Source organism: Archocentrus centrarchus, chromosome 4 (assembly GCF_007364275.1).
Source record: "Archocentrus centrarchus isolate MPI-CPG fArcCen1 chromosome 4, fArcCen1, whole genome shotgun sequence".
NCBI lineage: Eukaryota > Metazoa > Chordata > Actinopteri > Cichliformes > Cichlidae > Archocentrus > Archocentrus centrarchus.
The window spans coordinates 24484722-24497188 of record NC_044349.1 but is presented as its reverse complement, the minus strand read 5'-3'; the positions used below and the strand labels follow the sequence as shown (position 1 = coordinate 24497188).

At 40.6% G+C, this 12467-nt stretch overlaps 1 protein-coding gene across 4 annotated transcripts; it reads right to left on the bottom strand.

Annotated features, from left to right (window-relative positions):
- Nucleotides 1–288: 288 nt before the first annotated feature.
- On the bottom strand, nt 289–10343 carry mbd3b (methyl-CpG binding domain protein 3b). Of its 4 annotated transcripts, XM_030728220.1 has the most exons (8): nt 10178–10343; nt 7176–7244; nt 6406–6565; nt 3895–4032; nt 3589–3679; nt 3225–3402; nt 2627–2779; nt 289–1519 (listed from the first exon to the last, which is right to left on the bottom strand). In XM_030728220.1, exons 1-7 carry the CDS (start codon nt 10189–10191, stop codon nt 2632–2634), a joined length of 798 nt encoding a protein of 265 aa, XP_030584080.1. In that variant the 5' UTR covers nt 10192–10343; the 3' UTR covers nt 289–1519; nt 2627–2631. The 4 variants fall into 4 exon arrangements, with proteins under 4 accessions (XP_030584080.1, XP_030584079.1, XP_030584083.1 ...); XM_030728219.1 differs by lacking the exons at nt 7176–7244; nt 10178–10343 and adding an exon at nt 7595–7890; XM_030728223.1 differs by lacking the exons at nt 7176–7244; nt 10178–10343 and adding an exon at nt 7743–7850.
- Between the last annotated feature and the right edge of the window lie 2124 nt (nt 10344–12467).

Here is a 12467-nt window from a genome sequence, read left to right as displayed (position 1 = left end):
GGGGAAACACTATTTAAGACAACAGGCAAGGTAATCTGTACATGCCCCTTTGAAGAAACAGCCGGTATCCTTTCTCTGCAGAGCGTCGTCCCGTCCAGCTGACAGTAGATTGCACTTTGTCCAGCTTCACATAGAGACACGAGGACCGTCGGGTTAACTGTTAATCTGTGAGGGGATGCAGTGATTGGCTGTGTTGAGAGAGAGCCATTTCTGCCAGGCAGGGCAGCGCTACAAAAGTTATCCTTTAGGGACATCTAAATACCATAAAAAATAAATAAAACACTCAGCAGATTTTCGTGACATACTGACTCACTTTAATAATACAATCAAATTTATCTCAGCAAACAGCCTGCTGATGTTTTGTAGGGAATCTCACGATTTCAGCTGGACGCATTATTCATCAGGAATTAAAAAATACAAAATCTTACCACTCAGGTAATACAATGAAAAGACAATTTCAACTAATTTGCTCTCTAACCCGTTCTGTGCGTGTGTTTCAGAAGAGGCAGCGTCTTGTGTGGTAACATTGACACATTAGAATAATTAAAAAATAAAAATACATGGACTGAAGCTGTGATCGTAACAAAGCTTTGAATAAGCAGCATCTCACAACATCAGTAAGCACCTATAATGATGATGAGAGTTAAAAACAGTAATAAGCGTACAACCAAAAGAGGTCTCAAGTCATTTCTCTCCCACAGCCCCATCACGCACTCTTTTCACCTTAGTTACGTTTAGCTGAGTAACAGCGGGGCCAAAAGCCGAAAACCTAAAAGCCTTTCAAATAAAAAATGACACGTCTCCTCTTTGGTCAATACTGAACGCGACTCACAGGACAACGCAGCTGGTGTGGAGGACTTTTTTTTTTTTTTTTAAATTACAATAAAAACTTGACTGTCTGTCCCAACAGACACAAATCAAACCGTAGGGATTCCACCAGATCAGCGTGTGCTGTGACAGGAGTGTTTCAATTCAAGAAAGAGGCGGCAAAATTACAAAACATTCGTTTCCAATCTGCCTGAAAAAGAAAAAAAAAAAAAAAAAAAAAAAAAAAGGCAAACAAATCGAGTTTTTTTTCTGACATTTAGATTTGACATGATTGTCACAAAAAATACAAACTCATTCAAAGCTTTTTAGTAAAAAATACACTTATCACTGACCATTGAATTTGACACAATGTAGATAAGTTATTTTTAGTATTCCAAAGTTCATTTGATTTTGTGTTGAATTTCTTTTTTCATTTCCTCATTAACAATCATGTGGGCTCAAAAATTTGGCCAAGGAGTCCCATCCAGTGTAGTTAATGACGAATGGACGCGTTGGAGACTTGAGTTTCTGGGGTCGGGCGAAGGGAAAACAGCTCTTTAGGTTGCACTGGAATAAGTCAGGTTTAGGAGTTGGATGCCGATTCGGGGGGGTGGGGGTGGGGGGGTCCTCAGGGATGGACTGGAATAGGAATCCTACTGTTCATGGTCATGTATGTAGGTGTGGAACAACTCCATCTGGACTTTGCAAAAACCTACAAGAGAAAAAGTATTAGCAAATACATTAATTACACAGGTGTCTTTTTATACAATGTAAAGTAATGAATGTCCAAAGTGCAGAATTATTTGATATGGATCAATACTGTGAAACTGTTCTGGGTTTGCAAACTGTAAATTTAAAAGCTTTGGAGCCACACATTTGAAGAATTACACTCCCCTCCAAAAGTACTGGAACAGTGAGACACATATTTGATATTAAAAAAAAATAATAATAAAATAAAAATCAATATAAGACAAAAGATCATCATCTCAGCTTTTTATTTCCAGGTTTTTACATCTGGATCTGACACACAGTTCAGACCACAGCACCTTTTGTCTGAAGCCACCCATTTTTTTTCTTGTGAGCAAATGTACTGAAACATGTGACTGACAGGTGTAGTAGGAGCAATCAGTGTGAAAGCCAGAGAGCTGTATATGGGTGAAAAACAAGCAACTGTGAAGCTGAGAGAAGATGGAAAATAAATCAGTTTGAAATGTCCAGAAGAAGAAAGTCGTCACTGTCAAATGTCGAACAGGTAGACCAAGGAAAACACCAGCAGTTGATCACAGGAACATTGTAAGTGCTGTAAAGAAAGACCCTAAAACAAGTGTTAGTGATATTAGCAACAACCTCCAGGGGGCAGGACTGAAGGTATCACAATCTACAGATGTAAACCACTAATTAGCAAGAGGAACAGGAACGCCAGGCTGGAATTTGCCAAAAAGTACAGAGACAAGTCTCAGAAATTCTGGTGCAAAGTTTTATGGACTGATGACAAATATTAACCTTTACCAATGTGATGGAAAGGCTAAAGTTTGGAGAAAGAAATGATCTGCTCATGATCCCAAACATACAAGCTCATCTGTGAAACACTGTGGCGGTAATGTCGTGGCTTGGGCTCGCATGGCTGCCTCTTCATTGATGATGTCCTGCTACTTTTAGCAGGACATCAGCCTGCTAAAGAAATCGTTGACAGCTCTATAGCCAACACTGCCAAAATTGGACAACTTGAAAAAGGGAAAAAAAAAAAAATGGACTTTGGGTGAACTGGCACTTTTATGTCTATCAAAATCTTTAAAAAAATGTCCATTACACCACCAACCTGTGCTATACACTCTCCATGTCTTCACTGCCATTGCCCTCCTCCTTTAAAGCCTCTCCTTCATTGGCAGCCTCCTCAACATGGGCCAACATATCAGCCATGAGCGCCTCTTCCAGCCGCTTCCTCACACTGTACACCAGCTCCTCCTGTTTCCTACACATAAACACAACAGGAAGCTGTTACTGTTGGCAGTTACATCTGCCTATAAGAGCCATTAAATCAGCGAAGAACAGATGGTGTTTTTACAGAGATGAGTGGTCACTTGTTACAGGCTGAGGAACACTGGGCAGAAAATATTCCAAGTTGGGCTCATCGGAGATGACGAAAAAAAAAATACAAGCTTACTCTGAATTTGAGAAATATCCCCATTAATTTTTGCTCTAAAACTATTTTACAAATGACGTATTTAAAAAGGGGATAGGATAGAGAAGGACAGATTACACATGGCATTATTCCCACACTACTGGAGCTGTTGTTTCCTGGCACTGAAATTCACAGTGGGTGAATATGAGGTAAATATGATTTTTAAAAAAAAGAAAAAAAAAAAAAACACACAAAAGAGCAACACATCCAGATTAGACTACTTTATGAAACCCACCGGATGTCCTCATCAGTGACTATGAAGGCCTTGCACAGTGGCTGTGCAGTGTTTAGCCAGACTCCTGGATTCTTCTCCACAGCAGCAGACAGCTGCCCGGTGATTGGAGCAGCACTGGTGTGCAGAGCGCTGGCGATGGCTGACAGGAGAGTTTTGTCTGTGCAACCTGGACCAACACCTGCGGGACCAGCGGGTGGTTACCAGACATTTTCCAGAAATGTAACAGTTGAACTACACCCATGTTTATCTAAATTTTATAACAATTAAACGGTTGCTGAGGTCAGTCAAAACTGCTCTTAGGGGAAATACTAAAACGTCATTTTAAGACAAACTGCTTGCTGAGGCTGATGAATTCATGTTTTACCTTGCAGGCCTTTAGGCAGTTCCATTGTTTTCACCAGCTCTTCTGCAATGTCATAAGCATTTAGACCACTGAGTTTCTTCTCCCAAAATAGCTGTGAACAAAATAAGGAAGAATATTTTAGCTGGAGGCAGTTTAACAGAAATACATTGTTCCTTTGAGTGCAGCAAACTTGACATAGTCAAAAAAATACTGGTCTATCCAGTTTCAGAGCTGCACGTCTTTGCAGTCTGTGCATTTGTTATCCAATGCTATATAGTGTCGCTTCCCGATTTTTCTGGCACACTGTTGTAGTAATAGGTTGTTCACCTGTCTGGGCTGGTCAACAGCTTTCTGAGGGTCTGTCTTCACTTTGTTGTTGGGATGATTGGTAACCTTGGTTACAGGCTGCTTAAAGATGGAGGCTGTCTGTCTGACTGGGAGTGATGTGTTCAGGTCAGGTTTGCCCTTAAAAATAAAAAAAAAAAACAGTGAAAGAGAATGAGAAGGACAAGAGAAAGAGGATGTCAGCACTTGACAGAGTTAAGGCCTCAGCCACAGAGGCCTAGAGACTGGTCAGCGACCCCTTGGCGTTAGGGAACGCATATTTCCTGACCAGTTGGCAAGTGGTTGCTGGAGGTTACTGGCTGACACTGGGTGAAATCGGTCATAAAGATGGTGCTGCACCGAAACCCTCCTTGTGACTGCGTTGATCGCAAGCACGGTCACCCATAGCTTGCATGAAAGATGCCGACGTGTCTGCAAACACTCCCCATTTTACTCTCCCGGCTGTACTGACACTTAAAAAAGCATGAAGACAACCAGAAATGGAGACTGTTGGCCTATAAAGTTAAAGTTGTGCACTACTGCTGCAACTGACACTTCAAAAGGTGCAACGTTTACTTTGAAGGCCATTTCTGGTTTGATTTGTGCTTTTTTTTCAAGTGTCACTACCGCTGGGTGAGTAGCTGGTGAGTGTTTGTAGTCAAGTTGGCATCTTCCAACCTGCAACTTGCTAGAGACCAAAGAAATTGCAAAGACGTTTCTGGTGTACAACCATATATTTCTTTGCAACCAATTTTACGCTAGTGACTACAAGCAACCTCCAACAACTGGTTGCTGTGTGACCAGTGGTTGCCAAATGGTCGCTAACTGGTCTTCAGGCTTGTGTGACTGGGGTCTAAATGAGCTGACCTGCACACTGCTCATGCGAGGTGCAGTCCGAAGCAAGTTATACAAAACCAGACTTTCTCGATGCTAGATGACTTGGCAACACCTAACACCAGCATGAGGCATCATGACAGTGGTTATCAACAGGCTTTTTTTCCTGGGCCAGTGTAATCCCCTATAAGAGAGGCTATTTGACACCTTATTTAATTTAGCTCTTCTTTTCCACATCATCCAACATCAAGAGGAAGTTGAAAAAAAAAGTGCACAGCAGAAAATTGTTCATCTTATTTATTTGCAAACTGCATGCCAGTTATTCCCAATTTTACAGCTGCACATAGGAACACTTCAACTCGTGAACTGCTACCATCCCATTCCTCATATTTCTATCCATACCTAGAACCAATTTGGTTTTACTGACTTATTTCATAAGGTATGTTTTATCTCTTTCTCTCTCTGATCTGTATATGCACTCACCACATCTCTCCCTTCTGATTTATTATTATTTGTGATAGCCGCTGATTAAACAATCAATTTCCTAATCTGTGTTTCCTCCTGCTGAGGATCTACATCACTTTAGAGCACATCATCAGGAACATACTGCTCAAAAAAAATTTAAAGGATTGGTTTGAAAACATATCAAATCTAAATGGGGAAAAAATCATGACATATCTATACTGATATGGACTCGGTAATGTGTTTGGAATGAAAAGATGCCACATCCTTTGATTGAAATGAAAATTATCAATCTAAAGAGGGTTGAATTCAAACCCCGAAAATCAACGGGGGAAAAAAAATGATGCAGCAGGATAGTTCATTTTGCAGAAATTTAATTGCAGGTGTCGTGGGGGAGAATCTCCTCCCAGATCTGGACCAGGGCATCACTGAGCTTCTGGACAGTCTGAGGTGCAACCTGGTGGCATTGGATGGACCGAAACATAATGTCCCAGAGGTGTTCCATTGGATTTAGGTTAGGCGAGTGTGGGGGGGGGGGGGGGGGGGGGGGGGGGGGGGGGGGGGGCAGTCAGAAAAGATGAGGAGGGAAAAATGTCAGTGGCCTCCACCTGTAAAACCATTCTTGTTTTGGGGGTTGTCTCATTGTTCCCCCTCTAGTACACCTTCTGTTAATTTCATTAACACCAAAGCAGCTGAAACTGATACTTAGGTGACCAAATCAATATCCCAGAGGTTTAACTGATTTGATGCTATACTTCGATTAAAAAGTTGTTTTAATTTTTGAGCAGTACACTTGGAGAATCTCTTGAACATCACCTTCTCTGCAGCTGTTAGCTGTGCGGCCCAAAAAAAGTGTGGGCCGCACAGCTAACCTGTTACCAAGGTGATCTATCCTGTTTAACAGAAACATCTTTGGCTCTTGCTTTAGGCTCAGTGCACATTGCTAACCCCTTAATCCCACTTGTACACCCCTTAGGTCTACTGATAAAATCTGTTTATCAAGTAGAGAAGCATATAAGCCCATAAAAGAGATTAAATTTACAAAGGCAGTGGCTGCGCACTTCTTTCCTCTACTTGTGGGAATTTGTGGCTCTTCATAGATCAGACTTCCCATTAAGAATTCTAGTATGCAAATAAACCGACAGACAGTAAATAATCTCGGAGACCATTTTAGTGCTGAGGCCAAGCAGCTGACCATCACGAGCCCATTTGTGTCACCTTGTTCTGGTTGTTGTTATCATATCGCAGTCTCTGGCGATTCTTGTTCAGCTTGCTCATCAGCATCTTTCCCGTGCGGAAATCAAAAGAGCTGAGGTCCATCTGGTTACCAAGGTAACGGGCCAGCTGAGGCTTGCTCCGAAACTTCTTCCCAGATGGACTAACAAGGCAGGCGAAGAGACGCGGGGGGGGGGGGGGGGGGGGGACAAAAAAAAACATGTTAATACTGTCTCTTAGCAAAAGGAAAGGTCACACCAAAGAGACATCAAAACTGAAAACCAAACCAAGATGAAAGGCAGGAAAAACAAAAAACACACAGATCACACCAGAAGACAGAAAAGTATAAAACACAGACTACAACATGCAACAAGTCAACAGCAAAAGAGAAGCAGGACATCCAAATGAGCAAATGAGCACTTCGTGAAATGGATGCAGACTCTACCTTGGCTCTGTCATTTATTAAAAAGCTGGAAACATCTTAGTAAAATGAGCAGATATGAAAATATATATTGAACATGTGTAACTAAACTCCACCCCCTCCTCTCCACATTAGTGATCACAATGTAAACATGGCAAAAACTAACACGTGACCAAATGTTTCAAAATGGAAACATTGTAGCTCCACTGGTGGGAGCAACATCGTCTTGAGCCTGAGCAATGACCAACAAAGGAACAACTGTGGGTGGATACGTGCTATAGTAACTCATGCAAATGCATCTTACATCACACACCACACAGTTAACACCAGTATGATTGTACATTTAGCCTACCACAAACTATACAACCGACCCGCCTCCCCCCTCTCTTGCCTCTGTTCCTCATCTTGCTCTTCTCCTCTGCTAAATGAGAACAAATCTGGCGTTTGTTGATTCACTTCACTGGGAAATAAAAGGTAATTAACTGAGATTACACTGAAGTTTATTCATCTGGAGACCTTGGCAGGAATGAGGAGCTGCTGCTGCTGCTACTACTAGCCTGCACGTTTGGACAGACTCCTTATCCTAACAATTGTTGAGAGGACATGGCCTGGCTGGCCTTGTTGTTGTCGTCGTGCAGCAAACACAGCCCCCCCTCTACCTCCCATTCCCAAACTTTACATCGACCACTGATCACACTCCTGCCCGTTTCCGTCCGCAAATTCGGTGTCTCGTGCAACTAAGTTTTTGCAAGCCCTTAGCTCGTGCAGTACCTAAAATAATAGACATCGCTTTTCCCAGCTGACAAACCGGACTTTCTGGTCACTTCTTCCATTTTCCAGCCTTTGGGGAGAGCAGTGCAATCCCACCTTTTCTTCTCCATTTCCCACGCGAGTAATCTCTAAATCCACTAAAACTTACTGCAGATAACCACACTTGGTTTCAGGAAATGTGCCGATATAAATAAATTTTTTGTTTGTTTGTTTTGGGATAGTAGGCCTATCGCTTCTCACGCTTTTGTTTCGACCATGTTACTACGTGCGTCCTCTGTAGTGGGATCTCTCTGCTCACATCTCATCTCTTTGTCGTCGCACAGATCGCTCCGCCGCGGACCTCAGCCACATCACTACCTGGCTGTCTCTCCGGGCCACGAGGGCTACATCCGCAAGGAAAACAGGACAGCGCGGCTACATCAAGATGCCGCGAGATAAATAGGAAGTTAGTGTGTTCGGATTTCGGTAGAAAAGCAAGGGGCCAAGGGAAGGGAAAATGTTACTAATGTTTAAAAAAGGAAAAATAATCCCCTAAATAGACAGAGGTTACTGATGAAACACACTGCATGAGTTACACGGCAGTAGAGACGAGTTATTATTATAGTTTTGAACTTGTTTAAGCGGAAGAAAATGGAGGAATGGACGGATGTATTTAGTATTACTTTTTTTGAGTGTTAAAGTTTGCTTCCAAAGTGTTTTTTTTTTCAGTTCACATTTTTTTCATATTTAATTTTTAATTTAGTTTTAATTAACTATAATAGCCTTAATACAGACTTTTTCTAATCATTCACCTCAAGATTTCTTAGCATGTGTGCTGTGGGGGTGCAAGCCCATCCAGAAAGGTCACTGTGCCCCCTCAGCTGAATTCTACAGACATACTTTTTACAAATATAAGTACACTTATGGCATATAATTTGGTAATAAAAATGTTAAATAACCACAAGTTATTGTAGTAACAATCACGCCCATGCTAGTTATTCGGTTAATACTAACTTAGAGCATTTGTACCAACTGTAGCAGCATGACTGAGGGGGACACTGATTTTGGAGCACATGAGCCAGACCCTGGAAAATCGGCTAACCCCATGCATCTTTTTAGAACTCAGAGAGGTCATCATCAGCTCATGAGGCTATCTTTAAAGCATGATATTACTTAAAACTTGCAAAACAAATGAGTGTACTGTGTCTTTATAGTTATTATGCATACTGGTTTGTTATGTGGTTTCAGATAGGTTGTTTATGCTTGAATTTGTTGTGCAGGTGGCAGTATTATTTATTTATTTTATTTATTTATTTTTTATGAAAAGGCAAAGGGAGTTGAGTCTAATGCCCCCCAACTGTCAAAGTTGGTTGACTGTCCAGGCCACCTGCTCTGGTGCACACTGTGCTCTGACCGACTTTTGGAGGGGTTGTTTTGTTCTTTCAGGATGCTATGAGCTAGACTGACCATTGGTCAATTCTGGCCATCAAGTTGTACTTTGAACATATCAAGTACAGCTATGATATTAACTGATATTATGTTTAGTCTCATATAGTTTTATAAAGTCTTTATAGAACTTGCATGAAACGTTTACCTGATCTGTCTCAATTGTATGCACTGGACAGAGAGATCTACCAAATGTCATTACACACCTGTACAATGACAAAGACATTCTTTCATGCTTTCTTAAATATGTGAGTGCAGTTATGCAATTAAATATATAATTGAAATGTTAAATAACAAATGTATATATTTTTTTCCCTTTGCTGTACTTAGTTGTACCAAACCTTAGGTTATGCAGCTAAATGCTACAAATTCTTGCGCTGAAGCGACCCTTACGTTCTTTTATTTTGGAGAAAACAAAAATCTTAGCGGAAGTTGTGTTTTATACTCCATGTATCTGGACGCCAGTGGCGTAACACCACGGCGACGTTAATCTATGGGAAACATAAATTAGGCTCCATCTACAAATAGACCGTAAACAATAATCACGAAACTGCATTGACAACAATCACGAACGTCGCTAAATAATCAAATGCCGCAAAATAAAGACATTTATTTGCCGTTTCAAAACCGAAATGCGCAAGTTTCTGTGTGAGCTTCGTGAAACTGGAGAGCCGTTTCACCACGACAATGCCGACCGTTGTCATTCAGACTCGGAGCCGGCTTTAATCAATGAACAAAGTAGATCTTATCGATCTAACACACAGCATTTCAAAAACATGTTAAGCACATATGGAAGCTTTGTTTGTATAAAAACAATGCAGAGGGGAAAGAAAAAATATTATGTACTTTGCATGGCTAAAATCTGCGCCGAAACAGCACAGTGTCGACGCAGTACCGCCTCCATGCTTAATTCAACATTATCTGTAAATATCGGGAATGTTAAACCGTACGATACGGATCCGAAGAGACGGACATCCTGGCCGCAAGCCGGTGCATGGATGTTTGCAGAATGCGAAGAGTCTACACCAATGTATTTACCTAATCGATGACAAAACATACTTTCCAAATATATTCCGAATACGACAAATAACGCATCAAACGCTACAGTTACAATTAAACCCACTGCTCGTGGTTTTATTGTCCTTTACATGTACTTACTCGTTTTTATCCATCTTGAAGACACTATCTCGTTTTCTCCCTCTCGCTATGTTAAATCCCTTCTCCCCTCTCTTCTTTCAGTCCCCTCCCCCTTCGATGTTAGAAATGAAAGACATTATCCACGCAAATTTCGCAGCAGTCTGCCTGATAAAATGAGCATAATGTCTGGCCCAAACTGGCCCATTCTGGATGAGCCGCAGGGCTTAAAATACAGCAAACATTTAAGACTCACTGTAATTAATTACGGTTTCATTTTACAGTATTTTTACAGTAGAAAAAGCCATGCTGTCAAAGCTACTAAACAAAAAAAAAATCTATCCGTTTTTTTTTTGTTTTGTTTTCATTTTTTTTTTTTATTGCAAGCATACTTTAATAAGCATAAAAGACAACTTCTCATCATACAAGCTCAAACAAACATTTTAATAGTTGTGAATTCACAGAGCATGGAGACATATCGGGGTAAATTCAATTTATTCACATTTAATAACACTGAATCAAAAACAGTAGGTAATAAAGAGAGTGCATCCTGCAGTCCAAACTCCTAATAAGCCCTCAGGGACTGACTGTTGAGAAAGGGTGTCCCACAGAGCTGTGAAAGCAATCCAACCATCCCAAAGTTCTGGTCCTGTAGGCAGACATATGGGCCCATTCATTAGCAAAATGTACATGAACATGTCAGCCTGAACGTGTGAAAAGCACATCATTCCTGTTTCTCTCTGAGGAAACACTCTGTCTGATGCAACAAGTGAATGATTTCTGACATGAACCACAGAGGCTTAAAGAGGTTGGGATAGAGTGGAGGGCTCCAAAGGTCTGTAACCATTAAAAGGGCCTGGGAATGTTAATATATGTACAACAATTATAGAATGGATTATCTGTGGTGACACTGTCACACTGTTGATATTAATACAAAAAGAAAAAATACATAATTTAAAAACCTTAATTATACAGAAGCATGGAGCCTTTATTCTTGCACATTTTTTTTTTAATTAATAGACAAATAAGAACAGACTGATCTCTGTGGCTTTCATACTGCGGGATACAGCTATAACACACTCACATGTTAGAGTTTACTTTACTCGTCCGACTTGAACTTCCCTCTAATGTATGGCACGTAGTCTAGCACTAATCGCCAGTCTGTGAAGTGAATGAGAGCCACGCCGCCAACTGTTCCCCAGGCAACAATGTTTGGGACCCTGGATGGAAGAAAACAAAGGACTCCTGAATAAGACAGAAATTTAACCATAACATCAAGAGCAGCTGGGATTACACCCCTCAGGTCAGACAGAATAATCATCATTCAGTCATCACATGACATGCTGTTTTTCCTATAGACAACAAACATATCTATTTATTTTATTTTATTTTTAAAGTTGGATTACTTGGTGATGACCAGACACATTTGCTTACCAAAAAATAAATAAATGCACTGACAAAGGAAGATGACTTCCTCGTCGAATAAAGAGGAATAAATTACTAACAGAAAGGTTTTAATTAGCCTGAGCAATACTGATTATTAGGGAGTAAAACATTCCCATGGTTTATACATATAAATAAAATTACAGTATGCTAAAGTTGCACTGAAAAGGTAAAATTATGGGGACATACTAACTTTCTGTTAATGTACTTCACAAACTAGTAAGCAGCTTACTGATGCCACTCTGCTGCAGGTGCTGCAGGCTGGAAACAACGGAGGTGGTGCCACTCCGCTGGTCAAACTCTGTATCACACTATTTCTAACCACAAAATATTGTTTTGGACAACAAATCCCCCTGATTCCTATTATCAGCCTATTACATCTAATATAGGTACAAATCCCCTTTGGCTTCAATAATAGATGAGGATCTCCTATTATTAGTTATCCAAAGATTAGGATATTAATTTTTGTAAATAGGTATCTAGCAGTAACTACAAACATTCAAGTATAGTTAGGAGTATAAAAACACAAGCGAATCCTTACATTTGATGTAAAATAAAAACACAGATCGTTACCTCTTATACTGAATACAACAATAAATATGTCATGCTTTGATTATACATATGATTCTGAAAGGTAATATTTCTCAGGTGAACTGTGCATTTACATCCCACTATGTGCCAAGAAAACCAGTATGAGCAGTCCTGTTCTCACTGAGAGGATTTGGATGGTTATCTTGAGGTCTTTCACACCCGTTTCACTACTCTAGCTGTAAACTAACCGATCTGTAACCCTAAGCCATACATTTCAGGAGAAAATAAAGCATAGCTGAAAATAAACAGCTAGCCAGCTAGGCTAAACGGGTGACACAGG

What these genes read in the sequence shown, in the direction of transcription:
- mbd3b (XM_030728219.1), bottom strand. Translation starts at nt 7,704, where the DNA reads ATGGAGAAGAAAAGGTGGGATTGCACTGCTCTCCCCAAAGGCTGGAAA. An exon ending in ACTGCCTAAAGGCCTGCAAG is followed by an intron (nt 3,403 to 3,588) that starts GTAAAACATGAA and finishes CTGGTCCCGCAG; the next exon opens with GTGTTGGTCCAGGTTGCACA. An exon ending in GTCACTGATGAGGACATCCG is followed by an intron (nt 2,780 to 3,224) that starts GTGGGTTTCATA and finishes GTTTATGTGTAG; the next exon opens with GAAACAGGAGGAGCTGGTGT.